This window comes from Geotrypetes seraphini, chromosome 8, assembly GCF_902459505.1.
Source record: "Geotrypetes seraphini chromosome 8, aGeoSer1.1, whole genome shotgun sequence".
In the NCBI taxonomy this organism is placed as follows: Eukaryota; Metazoa; Chordata; class Amphibia; order Gymnophiona; family Dermophiidae; genus Geotrypetes; species Geotrypetes seraphini.
In genome coordinates, this window is record NC_047091.1 from 184,220,952 (window position 1) to 184,235,479 (window position 14,528).

The 14,528-nt window shown below is 48.1% G+C and overlaps 1 protein-coding gene across 2 annotated transcripts in view; it reads right to left on the minus strand.

Moving 5' to 3' along the window:
• The window catches only part of RBM19 (RNA binding motif protein 19), a 285,015-nt gene that overhangs the window by 244,304 nt on the left and 26,183 nt on the right, over positions 1-14,528 (minus strand). For both annotated transcript variants that reach the window (XM_033955717.1, XM_033955718.1), the window contains exon 5: positions 11,193-11,391. In XM_033955717.1, the coding sequence (XP_033811608.1) occupies positions 11,193-11,391 (199 nt within the window). The remainder of the gene's footprint in view (positions 1-11,192; positions 11,392-14,528) is intronic.

Here is a 14,528-nt window from a genome sequence, read left to right on the forward strand (position 1 = left end):
GCTTTATCCCAGGACAAGCAGGCAGCATATTCTTTACGCATGGGTGACCTCCAAGCTAACAAAGAGGGAGGAGGGATGGTTGGCCATCAGGAAAATAAATTCTGAAGTACAGATTGGCCGAAGTGCCCATCCCGTCTGGAGAAAGCATCCAGACAGTAGTGAGTAGTGAATGTGTGAACTGAGGACCAGGTGGCCGCCTTGCAGATTTCCTCAATGGGTGTGGAACGGAGGAAAGCCACAGAAGCGGCCATAGCTCTCACCCTGTGGGCCGTGACAGCACCGTCCAGTGACAGACCGGCCCGAGCATAACAGAACGCGATGCAAGCTGCAAGCCAGTTGGATAGCGTCCGTTTAGAGACCGGTCGACCCAGACGATTAGGATCGAAGGTCAGGAAGAGCTGAGGGGACAAGCGGTGAGCCCTTGTACGATCAAGATAGTAAGCCAGGGCACGCTTGCAATCAAGACTGTGCAATGCCTGTTCCCCGGGATGTGAATGAGGTTTCGGGAAAAAAACAGGCAACACAATAGACTGGTTGAGGTGAAAAGCCGAAACAACCTTGGGAAGGAACTTAGGATGGGTACGCAGAACCACCTTGTCATGGTGAAAAACAGTGAACGGTGGATCGGCGACCAGTGCATGTAGCTCACTAACCCTCCTGGCAGAGGTGATGGCAATGAGGAAAAGCACCTTCCATGTCAGAAGTTTGAGCGAAGTTGTGGCAAGAGGCTCAAAAGGAGGTTTCATGAGGGCTGATAAAACCACATTCAGGTCCCAGACGACCGGAGGAGGCTTCAGAGGTGGTTTGACATTGAAGAGGCCCCTCATAAATCAGGAAACCAGAGGGTGAGCCGTGAGAGGTTTTCCTAGGATAGGCTCATGAAACGCTGTGATGGCACTGAGATGGACTCTGATTGAGGTAGACTTGAGGCCTGCGTTGGACAGGGAGAGCAAGTAGTCCAGCACAGTTTCCACCGCTAAAGAGGTGGGGTTGTGATGATGACGGAGGCACCAAGAGGAGAACCTGGTCCACTTCTGATGGTAACATTGGAGGGTGGCCGGTTTCCTGGAGGCGTCCAAAATGAGACGGACAGGCTGAGACAGATTTCCTGGAGAGGTCAGCCCGAGAGAAACCAAGCTGTCAGGTGGAGCGAAGACAGATTGGGATGTAGCAGAGACTGACGTTGTTGCGTAAGTAGAGTAGGAAACACAGGAAGAGGAATGGGCTCCCTGACGCTGAGCTGAAGCAGGAGAGGAAACCAGTGTTGGCGAGGCCACCGAGGAGCGATGAGGATCATGGTGGCCCTGTCCCTGCGGAGTTTGGATAAAGTCCGCAACATCAGAGGTAGTGGAGGAAAGGCATAGAGGAACCGATCCGTCCAGTCGAGCAGGAATGCATCCGGGGCCAGACGGTGAGGAGAGAAGAGTCTGGAGCAGAACTGGGGCAGCTGATGGTTGTGAGGAGCTGCAAATAGGTCCACCTGTGGAGTGCCCCAGCGAGCAAAGATGGAGAGGAGCGTGGGGGGATCCAAAGTCCATTCGTGAGGTTGAAGGATGCGGCTGAGATTGTCGGCCAGGGAGTTCTGTTCGCCCTGGATATAGACAGCCTTGAGGAAGAGACTGCGGGCCGTGGCCCAGGTCCAAATGCGGAGAGCCTCCTGACAAAGGAGGCGAGATCCGGTGCCGCCTTGCTTGTTTATGTAGTACATGGCGACTTGATTGTCTGTGCACAGGAGAAGAACCTGAGGGCAGAGAAGGTGCTGGAAGGCCTTGAGAGCGTAGAACATGGCTCTCAGTTCTAGGAAATTGATGTGATGAAGACGCTCCTGCGGGGTCCAAAGACCTTGGGTGCGTAGATCTCCCAGGTGAGCTCCCCATGCATAAGGGGAGGCATCCGTGGTGATGATCATGGAATGAGGGGGCAGATGAAAAAGAAGGCCCCTGGAAAGATTTGAGGCGTTCAACCACCATTGTAGAGATCGCTGAAGAGACGATGTCACAGAGATGGGATGAGAAAGAAGATTCGAGGTCTGTGACCACTGGTTGGCCAGAGTCCATTGAGGTGTCCTGAGGTGGAGTCGTGCCAGGGGAAGCACATGCACCGTCGAGGCCATGTGGCCCAGGAGGACCATCATCTGTCTGGCAGAAATGGAGTGATGAAGGAGCACCTGACGACAAAGGTGGAGCAGAGTCCGTTGACGGTAGGAGGGGAGAAACGCCCTCATTAGTGTGGTGTCGAGAACTGCTCCAATGAACTGAAGGCGCTGTGTGGGAAGCAGATGCGACTTGGGGTAGTTGATCTCGAACCCCAGAAGATGGAGGAGAGAGATGGTATGATGAGTGGCTTGTAGCACAAGTGGAGACGTAGGTGCTTTCACTAACCAATCGTCCAAGTAGGGGAACACCTGGAGGTTGTGAGACCTGAGAAAGGCCGCCACCACAATGAGGCATTTGGTGAACACCCTGGGTGATGAAGCGAGGCCAAAAGGTAGCACTTTGTACTGATAATGGCGGTGGTGTACCTGGAATCGCAGGTAGCGACGTGAAGTTGGATTGATTGGGATGTGAGTGTAGGCCTCTTTGAGGTCCAGGGAACATAGCCAGTCGTGTTGAGAGAGAAGAGGGTAAAGCGTGGCAAGGGAGAGCATTCTGAATTTCTCCCTGACTAGACACTTGTTGAGGTCCCTGAGATCGAGAATGGGACGGAGGTCTCCTGTCTTCTTTGGAACTAGGAAGTAACGGGAGTAGAATCCCCGGCCTCTTTGTTCCGGAGGCACTTCTTCGATGGCATTGAGAAGAAGGAGGGATTGGACCTCCCTCAGGAGGAGGGGGGTTTGAGTTGAATGAGAAGCAGACTCTACGGGAGGATTGTCTGGTGGAAGAGTCTGGAAGTTGAGAGAGTAGCCGTGGCGGATGATGTTGAGGACCCACTGGTCCGATGTGATGACCTCCCAACGGCTGAGGAAGATGTGTAGTCTGCCTCCGATTGGCTGAGGAAGAGGCAATGAGGGTGGAAGACTGGCTAAGCCCTGGAGAGAGGAGTCAAAAGGGCTGAGAAGGTTTGGCAGGAGGAAGAGGCTTGGCCGGTTGATTAGACTGGGCACGAGCCTGGGTGTGCTGGTGTTGACGGGCCCGCCTAGGTTGCTGTGAAGGTGGGTTGAGTGGCCTAGCGGAGAATCTGCGCTGATATGAGGCCTGTGGTCTTTAAGGACGAGCAGGTGGAGCCTTTTTCTTAGGTTTTATGAGAATGTCCCATCTAGTCTCATGGGCTGAGAGTTTCTGCGTGGTGGTATCCAGGGACTCTCCGAATAATTCATCTCCAAGACATGGGGCGTTGGCTAGTCGGTCTTGATGGTTGACGTCCAAATCAGAGACCCTGAGCCAGGCCAGACGGCGCATAGCCACAGCGATGGCAGATGCACGGGAGGTGAGCTCAAAAGAATCATAGATAGAGCGCACCATAAATTTTCTCAGTTGGAGCAGGCTGGAGATATGCTGCTGGAATAATGGAACCTTGTGTTCCGGCAAGTACTTCTGCATGGCGGAGAGTTGCATGACCAGATGTTTCAGGTAGAATGAGAAATGGAATGAGTAGTTGTTCGCTCTGTTGGCAAGCATGACATTCTGGTAAAGTCGCTTGCCAAACTTGTCCATTGTTTTGCCTTCTCTGCCAGGAGGGGTAGAGGCATAAACACTTTTTTAAGGTGGACTCCACCAGGAGAGATTCATGAGGCAGCTGAGGTTTATCAAATCCCGGGATTGGTATAACCCTGTAGAGGCTATCCAGTTTACAGGGGGCCCCAGGGACAGTCAGTGGGTTCTCCCAATTTTTATAAAAAGTTTCCCGTAGGATGTCATGCACGGGCAACTTTAGGAATTCTTTGGGAGGTTGATCGAAATCCAATGCCTCTAGGAAAGCTTGTGACTTCTTAGAGTCAGATTCCAGAGGCAAAGATAAGGCCCCCGACAACTCCCTGAGGAATTTAGAAAAGGAAGATTGTTCAGGTTTAGATGTGGTATCGGGGGCCGAAGGCTCTTCGTCTGACGACGATGCATCCTCCTCGGTACCGGGAGGGGATTCTTCCCATAGGTCCGGGTCTCTGACATCGGTGTGCGCGTGTCGAGAGACCGGAGTGGAAGGCTCGGTATGGTGAGTTTTAGACAGAGACTTGCCTGAGCGTACCGAGACGGTACCGGGGGATGAAGACCTGTGTCTGTCTCGGTCCCGGGAAGAACGGTGCCGGTCAGGGTCGCGGAAAGACCGGTGCCCTGTTCGGTCCCGAGGAGGATCGGTCGTCGTCAAGGCGATAGTCTCGGCATGGGTATGGAGATGCGACGCCGAGAGAATGGGCATGGAGGAGTCCATAGGTACCGATGGAGTGGATACCGGTTGGACGGTGCGGGGCTCGGGCCGGTCTGGTACCGAAAGCAGCGGTGCCAAGATAGAGGGCAAGAGCTGCTTAAGTTGCTGTTGGAGTTGTTCCTGCAACTTATCCTGGAGGATGGCCGCAATGCGGTCATCCAGGGGTGGCACCGGAACCACTTTTTTCTGCTTTGGTTCCATGGGTGCCGCTCTACGCCCCGGCGATGAGGAGGCCGATGACGAGGCACTCACCGATATCAGGGCGGAGCGTTTTTTGGGTCGGCGTGGAGCCGAAAGGACTGGTGTCGCCACCGAGGTGGGAGGGCGCTCAAGGGTGGAAGGCTTCTTAGCCGGCTTACCTGGCGCCGGTGGCGCCGATGTGGTTTCAGGCGGTGTCGAAGTGGTCGGTGCCGATTTCGACGGTGCCGCAGGTGAAGAAGTCGAGTCCATAGTCGGGCCGGTGCCGAAAAGCAGATTTTGTTGGATTTGACGATTCTTCAGAGTGCGTTTCTTAAGAGTGGCACAGCGGGTGCAGGAGTCCGCCCGATGCTCCGGTCCCAAGCACTGTAAACACCAATTGTGTGGGTCAGTGAGGGAGATCGGGCGTGCACACCGCTGGCACTTCTTAAAACCAGGCTGCGGGGGCATGAATGGGAACACGGCCTCCGCAAAATCAAACCCCGAGGCCTGGATAGTGACAACAGGCCCCGCCGGGGCAGGAACGAAAAATAAAGCAAAAAGAAAATTTTTTTTTTTTTTTTTTTTTTGTAAATTGAAAGAAAAAAGCACCCGAAGGTGAATAAAACGAAAAAATAACGCGAGCGGGAAGGCAAAAGGAGGATTTCAACGACGTTGAAAAACACACGTCTTCTTCGCTCCGCGGAAACGAAGAAACTGGGGACCACGCACTCCTCCGTCGGGCGGGAAGGCACTCGCGCACGCACGGTGCGGCCAACTAGAACTTTCTAGTTAAAAAGGTCCGTACCGAGGGCTCCGTCGGTGACGTCACCCATGCGTAAAGAATATGCTGCCTGCTTGTCCTGGGATAAATAATTTTACTCAAAAAGTCACCTAGAGTGACTTAAAATTTATCTTTTGTTCGTAAGCTCCCCCGTGACTCTAGCTGACTTTTTGAGTCCTTACAATTTTAAGAGTGTGACTGTTTAGCCATTAACTTCACCATTTATTTACGACACAATATAGAGCCACAGTGGTCTCCACAGGAGGTTTTTATGCCGAAGAGGTTCTCCGCCTAAACACCCTGGCCACTGCGGTGGCAGTGGGAGGGCTTTGTCTGAGGCTTTTCCTCCCCGTGGGGGCTTTTTGGCTCATATGGAAGTATTTTTTCCTTCCACTATATGTTTGTGAAAGTGTTTATTGTTGATATATTTTGGATTTTTCACATATTCTGAGTTTGAATACTAACGATATGGAGGTAGAACAGCCTGAGGAATTCATCCCAATTAATGAGTTTTGAGGCAGATGAAGGCTACAGAGAAAAAAAAACATAGGGCTCCTTTTACGAGGCCGCGTTAACGGCTTTATCACACGCACATTCTACTTTGTCTTTCAACGACCACCTCAATTCCTTGGCAAAAAAATGCTTTTTCAGCCTTCACATGCTGAGGAAAGTAAGATTCTATTTCCATCAAAATCACTTTACTGTCCTCGTCCAATCCATCATCCTGTCCAGATTGGACTATTGCAACTCAATCTACCTAAGCCTTACCAAGAAAAACCTTCACAGACTTCAGCGGATTCAGAATGCCGCAGCTAAGCTTATCTTCGCAAAAAGTAAATTCAACCATGTCTCACTGCTCCTGTCCAAGCTTCACTGGCTTCCGATAAATGTCAGGGTCCACTTTAAATGCACCTGTCTAACTTTCAAAATCCTTCACGGCATCCTCCCTCCTGGAACTCCTTAAATCTTAATACCACCAGACCCACTCACAAACTAAAACTATCCTTTCCTTCATGAAAAGGCATTTCCCGTGCAGGAAAACTAGGGACCTCCCTCCCCTTCAGATTCACTGAGCTCTGGAACAACCTTACCTCCCCCCTTCGGATCCTGAGCTCTCTCCAACTCTTCCGCAAACATCTGAAAACCTGGCTATTCCCAAAAATGTAACACTTACTCCTTCTCTGGCATCCTAAGCCCTCCAAATATTCTTCTCACTATATCCTTTAACCTTCATTGGAGTTCCTTTCTCTCCCTACTCTTGTAAACCGTGCCGAGCTCTACGATTGTGGAGAGGACGCGGTATACAAACCTAAGGTTCAGTTTAGTTTAGCGCACGCTAACCCCCGCGCTAGAAGAAAAACTACCGCCTGCTCAAGAGAAGGCGATAGCGGCTAGTGCGGCCAGCAAATTAGCGCGCTAATGCGGCTTCGTAAAAGGAGCCCATAGTTTAAAATCCAAGATGGCCACCACCAGTGAATTTGCACCAAAAATATTCTGTGGGGGCTCCCCTGAAGTTCAAAAAACTCAGGAAAAGAGGTTTTGGAAATGGAGAGGGGGGTTCTGTAACTCTGTGCCTAGAAACCCTCAAAAATCAAATTTTTTGGACCCCCCCTCCCTATAAGAACATAAGCAATGCCTCTGCTGGGTCAGACCTGAGGTCCATCGTGCCCAACAGTCCGCTCACGCGGCAGCCCAACAGGTCCAGGACCTGTGTAGTAATCCTCTATCTATACCCCTCTATCCCCTTTTCCAGCAGGAAATTGTCCAATCCTTTCTTGAACTCTAGTACCGTACTCTGCCTATTACATGCTCTGGAAGCGCATTCCAGGTGTCCACCACACGTTGGGTAAAGAAGAACTTCCTAGCGTTCGTTTTGAATCTGTCCCCTTTCAACTTTTCCGAATGCCCTCTTGTTCTTTTATTATTCGAAAGTTTGAAGAATCTGTCCCTCTCTACTCTCTCTATGCCCCTCATGATCTTATAAGTCTCTATCATATCCCCTCTAAGTCTCCTCTTCTCCAGGAAAAAGAGTCCCAGTTTCTCCAATCTCTCAGCGTATGAAAGGTTTTCCATCCCTTTAATCAGACGCGTCGCTCTCCTCTGAACTCTCTCGAGTAACGCTATGTCCTTCTTAAGGTACGGCGACCAATATTGGACGCAGTATTCCAAATGCGGACGCACCATCACCCGATACAACGGCAGGATGACTTCTTTCATCCTGGTTGTAATACCCTTCTTGATTATACCTAGCATTCTATTCGCCCTCTTAGCGGCCGCTCCGCACTGTGCCATCGCCTTCATTGTCATGTCCACCATTACCCCCAAGTCCCTTTCTTGGGTACTCTCATTCAATAACATCCCTCCCATCGTGTAATTGAACCTCGGGTTTCTGCTTCCTACATGCAATACTTTACACTTCTCAACGTTGAACTTCATCTGCCATCTTGTCGCCCATTCCCCTAGTTTGTCCAAGTCCCTTTGCAATTCTTCGCAGTCCTCCTTTGTCCGAGCTCCATTAAATAGTTTAGTGTCATCTGCAAATTTTATTATCTCACACTTTGTCCCTATTTCTAGATCATTTATAAATATATTAAATAGCATCGGCCCGAGCACCGAGCCCTGCGGAATACCACTTGTGACCTTCCTCCAGTCCGAGTAGTGGCCCTTCACCCCTACCCTCTGTTTCCTACCCTCTAACCAGTTTCTGATCCATCTATGCACGTCTCCATCCACCTCATGGTTCTTCAGTTTCCGGAGTAGACGTTCATGAGGCACCTTATCGAAGGCTTTCTGGAAATCTAGGTATATGATGTCTATGGGGTCTCCTCTGTCCATTTGTTTGTTAATTCCCTCAAAGAAGTGCAATAAGTTAGTAAGGCATGATCTCCCCTTGCAGAATCCATGTTGGCTGGTTATCAGAAGTTTATTTTTTTCAAAATGTTCATCGATGTGTTCTTTTATCAGTGCTTCCGCCATTTTGCCTGGAACCAAGGTCAGACTCACCGGTCTGTAGTTTCCCGGATCACCTCTTGATCCCTTTTTAAAGATGGGCGTAACGTTGGCTATCTTCCAATCCTCTGGGATCTCGCCTGTTTTCAGGGATAGATTGCAAGTTTGCTGCAGTAGTTCCGCTATTTCCTCCTTTAGTTCCTTCAGAACCCATGGATGGATTCCATCCGGACCCGGGGATTTGTCAATTTTTAGTTTTTCTATCTGCTTGTGCACATCGTCAAGGCACACTTCCATGGATGTTAACTTTTGTGCTTGATTTCCACTGAAGATTTGCTCTGGTTCCGGTATGTTTGTTGTGTCCTCGCTTGTAAATACAGACGAAAAGAACATATTAAGTCTTTCTGCGACCTCTTTTTCCTCCTTCACCACTCCCTTCCTGTCTCCGTCGTCTAGCGGTCCCACCTCCTCCCTGGCCGGCTGCTTTCCTTTAACATATCTAAAGAACGGTTTGAAATTTCGTGCTTCCCTGGCTAGTCTCTCTTCATATTCTTTCTTGGCTTTTCGAACCACCCGGTGACATTCTTTTTGATACCTCCTGTGCACTTTCCAGTTTTCCTCAGTTTTGTCTATTTTCCATTTTCTGAATGAATTTCTCTTATTGCCTATCGCTTCCTTCACTATTTTAGTTATTCACGCCGAGTCTTTTGTTCGACTCTTGTTGCACCCTTTTCTGAAACTGGGGATATACAGATTTTGTGCCTCGCACACCGTGTCCTTGAAAAAAGACCAGGCATGTTCTACCGATTGCCATTTTTTGGAAGTGTTCCTAAGTTTCTTCTTTACCATTCCCCTCATTGCTTCGTAGTTTCCTTTCCTGAAATTAAAAGTTGTTGCTATGGTTCTCTTTCCTTTCGGCATTCCTACCTCAACCTTGAACTTGCCTATAGGGCATAATGGGCTGTACTCACTGTGCTGTGCTGGTGCCTGCCTCGTCGGCTTTTCTGCAACCTGACTAATGGGAGAAGATTTTCTGCCTCAAATCCCTTCCAGAATGAATCTAAAACTGGCCCCAACTGAGACTTCAATCCCCACATATCTTTGCACCGCGATGGGGGGGGAGTGAAAAATGCAGCCAGCTCCCTGAAGCCCTAAGGGACTCACACAGGGACCCCACAACCTACACTCGAGTCTCTGATAAATCAAAAGATGAGCTAGCTCCCAGGGGAAAGGTCCACAAGCTTCCAAATTGCACCAAGCAGGCTGGCTCAACAGGTGCACCTGGGGGTTGCCCTGTGAGCATCAGATCGCCCATGCGGAATCTGCGTCTTCCCTCAAATTGGGGACCTCTAGGCACTGAAGCCTCTCGAAACAGATAAATTATCCCAAAATAATAAAACACGAAAGGAGCAGATCAAAACACAGCTTCTCAGTTTGCTTTCAAAAGGAAAAACTGGAGAAAGTGCTATACTCCACTTGTGGAGGAGTTGAAAGATGTGACTGGCATTCTTCTGTAACAGTTCATGAATAGAGGCTATTCATCTCCTATGTTTATGTAACAGAAGACCTGAATATGTATACTCTAGACAGGAGGGACAGGGGAGATATGATACAGACACTGAAATATTTGAAAAGTATTAATACAGAACCAAGAGAAAGTAGAACTAGAGGGCACAAATTGAGGTTCTGGGGTGATACTCAGTGGTTGATGCCTGAATGCCCTCCCGAGGGAGGTGGTGGAGAGGAAAATGGTGATGGAATTCATCTCACCCATTTTTGAACACAGAGGATCTCTAATCAGAAAATGAAGGATATGAATTGAAGAATTAAGGCCGGTACTGGGCAGACTTGCACGGACTATGTCCCATATATGGCCGAAGAGATCCCACATACCTTTCTCATGCTTTCTTGAATTCAGACACAGTCTCTGTCTCCACCACCTCTACCGGGAAACTATTCCATGCACCTACCACCCTTTCTGGGAAAAAGTATTTCCTTAGATTACTCCTGAACTTATAACTTCATCTTATGCCCTCCTTTTTTTTTTTTTTTTTTTTTTTTACAATTTTCTCTAGTTCATTAATTTTATTGAATATTATAAGTAATATACAGAAAGCAGTTCAAATACATAAAAATTGAATAAGAAATAGTGATGTAGAAACAAAAGAAACCATAATTGCTGTTATTTGCATATAGTAGATTAGTAAGAAGAATTCAGAGTATTTGAAACTGCTAAGAAAAGAAATAGAAAGGATAGAAAAGCAGAGAAGATGAATTGAAATAAAAAAGAAAAAAGAGAGATAAAGAAAGAGAGAGAGAAAGAGAGAGAGGCAGAAGTGTCTACAAGGCAGAATGAACATATGAATCTAAGAATGACCAAGGTGATTTATTTCGCACCAAATTTGTAGATAAACGAGATATCTTATGCCCTCCTATACCAGAGCTTCCTTTCAAATGAAAGAGACTTGGCTCATGCACATTTATGCCATGTTAGGATGGACTGGGGAGGGCTTTGACGGGAACTCCAGTAATTTGGAACATGAAAACAGTGCAGGGCAGACGTCTATGGTCTGTATCCCACAAATGACAAGATGAGCTTAGACTGCAGTAGTTGGAACCCAAGGACAGTACCAGGCGGACTTTATGGTCTATGGCCCCGAAATATCAAAGATAAAAGACAACTATGAGGTACTTTGTCAAATGCTTTCTGAAAATCCAGATACACTATGGACTTGTGCTTTTAAACCTTCTGCTGGAGGTTTTATCATGCAAAAATTTATTTTATGCAGCTTTACTGTGGCAGTTGTGAAAACCTGACTAGCTGGGGTTGCCACTAACAGAGGTTTGAGTAACACCATGCGGGGGGGGGGGGTAATGTTTAATTCAATATTTTATCAAAAAAACAAAATGGCAGAATTACTTTTTAATGTTTCAGAATCGATGCCTTCCTCGTTCTCACTCCCTTCTTCCGAGTCAGAATCAAAGTTCAAATAATCATTCTGCGGATTCCTTTTGCTCTTTTTGGACTCATCTGCCACACTGTCATTAGTCCAAATGGCCACCTGACTGCGGTTCTGGTGCACGGCCAGAAACTCTTTGAAATCACGCTCTTTTTCCAGCTGTTACAGGAAAAGGAAAAAAAAAAAGAACAAATGTTAACAGCTTGTAACTGATTGACTAGTGTGGGATTTGGAGATTGCGGGTGGGTGGAAAATAGTTAACACTAAGAGTGAGAAGCCTGGAAAGAATAAACGTAAAAAAAATAATAAAAAATTTTGCCCCCTCCTCTCCTATTCAGTGCAGTAATCTACTGACTAGAAAAACAAGCTGAGAACTAGGGAAGCCAAACTTCATAAAGCACAGTTACTTACCGTAACAGGTGTTATCCAGGGACAGCAGACAGATATTCTCACTGATGGGTGACGTTACCGACAGAGCCCTGGTACGGACCACTTTAAAAGTGCATCGCCACTTTAAGAATTCTAAAAGTTTGCGATAGCCCGAACTGCGCATGTGCGAGTGCTTTCCTGCTCGATGAGGGCATGCAGTCCTTCAGTTAAAAATACCCCAACTAAGAAGTCAACCCAGGGAGGTGGGAGGGTTGTGAGAATATCTGCCTGCTGTCCCTGGATAACACCTGTTACGGTAAATAAATGTACTTTATCCCAGGACAAGCAGGCAGCATAGTCTCACTGATGGGTGACCTCCAAGCCAACAGAGATGGAACGGTGGGAGAGTTGGTCAAAGGAAATATAATTGAAAATACAATTGAAAATACATAATGGCCGAAGTGCCCATCTCGTCTGGAGAAGTGAAGGTATGAACTGAGGACCATATGGCAGCTGTAAGAGGTCCTAAATGGTATAGAGCTAAGGAAAACAAGAAAAGCTTCCATAGCTTTAACTCTGAATGCTGTGACACGACTTTCTCGTGTCAGGCCAGACTGAATAGAGCAGAACGAGATGCAGACAGCTAGCCAGGCATAAATCGTTCTCTGAAATACAAGATGCCCTAACTTGTGTGGATCAAAAGAAAACTTAGAGAAAAATTTGCTGAGACTTTGAACGGTCAAAGTAGCAGACCAAAAACCCAGTTACAGTCCAAAATATGCAAGGCAGGTTCTCCAGTAGGAGAATGAGGTGTAGAAAGAAAACACAGGCAGAAGAAGTGACTGAGTGAAAAGAAAAGTGACAACTTGTAGAAGAAACTTTGGACATGTACGCAGAACCACCTTGGCATGATGAAAAACTGCGAAAGATGAACCTGCTACTAATACAGGTAACTTACCGACCCTTCGGGTAGAGGTGAGAGCAATAAGGAAAAACAGTTGCCATGCAATAACTAAAGAGGAACTACAGGAAGGTCCCAACGACATGAAGGGACTAGGGGAAAAAACCCTATCATAAGCCTGGAAACCAAGTGAAAAAGGCTATAATAGGACCCAAATGACAGAGGAAAACATGAGGTGTGATTACACATTAAAAACCCCTGTCATGAACCTGGAAACCAGAGAACAAACAGGAAGAGGTTGACCCTCGACTGACAAAGGGAAAACTTGCAATAGAACTTGAAAGAAGTCTGAGAGATAAAACTCGAGACTAGAAACAGACAAAAGAAGGACCGCGTGCTCTCATCGGGCGGGAAGGCACTCATGCATGCGCAATTCGGGCTATCGCAAACTTTTTGAATTCTTAAAGTGGCGATGTACTTTTAAAGTGGTCCGTACCGGGGCTCCGTCGGTAACGTCACCCATCAGTGAGAATATGCTGCCTGCTTGTCCTGGGATAACTCAAAGGATGAGGATGTTTGGATGCAACCTGGACCGCTGAAGCGCCTTCTGACTTAACCTTCCACTGCCTCAGGTACAGACTGTGATACCTTGAGGCACAGAGAAATATCTACTGTATCTGAACATAACTCACCTTCAGCCACCAATGATAACAGGCAAGATAAATCCAAATAAATGTATTCAATTGGATTACATTTACTTGAGTTGGGTTGTGGAATATACTTGCCTAAAAGCATCTGGAATTAGCTTATGCCTCTTTCAGTAGTCGTTTAAGGTGAGTGACATTCAGGTATTGGAGGTATTTTCCTGTTCCCAGAAGGTTCACAATCTAACAGGTTCTTTTACAAAGCTGCGGTAGCGATGCTGCCACTGTAAATACAGCTCTCCCTCCGAGACTACAACGAGAACGCACGGCAGCCATTTTGATGACGGCTCTGCACAGGGTAGGAGCATAGGACGATCACTCCTGCCCCGCGTCACCGCTAGACCACTAGGTAAGGTCCGGGGAGGTTCGGATAGCCTAAAAATAGAAGAAAAATTAGACAAAAAAAATTGCGAATAATCGAATTTGCAAATATGGAAACCATGAATCCGGAGGGAGAGCTGTATACCGAAGCTCATTCAATTCCTATGGGCTTCAAATGCATTTACCGCGGCAGCATCGCTTCTGTGGCTTTGTAAAAGGGGCTCTACGTTTGTACCTGTGACCGGCCATGTCCACACGAAATAGCACCTGGATTTGATCTGGGTTTCCCTGGAGTTTTGTATTATCGGTCCCCATTTGCGCCATTAATAATTCATATTATTTGATTGAACGCTTTACCAAAATACAAAGCGTTGTACAAAAGGTAAAAATATGATTTTAGAAAAATCATATATACCGTATTTGCCGGCGTATAAGACGACTTTTCAGTACCTTAAAATCCTCCCCAAAGTCGGGGGTCGTCTTATACGCCGGGTACTGTTTACATGCTCTTACTTTACATTAGAGAGCTGCACGGGGACGCCCCTAGGGTCGCGGGGATCCCGTGGGGACGCCCCCTAGGGTCGCGGGGATCCCATGGGGACGCCTCCGAGGGTCGCGGGGCTGGATGTACTCAGTCTTCTGGATGTACGCGGCTCTTCTTCTCCCTACCTTCTCTGCTTGCAGCACAGAGCCGAACGGAAGTCTTCCCGACGTCAGCGCTGACGTCGGAGGGGAGGGAGGGCTTAAACAAAGCTTAAACAAAGCCCTCCCTCCCTCCGACGTCAGCGCTGCGTCGGGAAGACTTCCGTTCGGCTCTGTGCTGCAGGCAGGGCAGATAAGGAGGAGAGTAGCCTCGCGGTACCAAGAGAGAGGGGCGGCCGCCCCGCCCCGGTTGCAGCACAGCCGGCCAGGTTCCCTTACTTTTGTGGCACTTCCCCGACCGACCGATAACAGCCCGGGTCCGACAATCCTCCCTGCCCTGTAGCCGCGAATCTAAATTA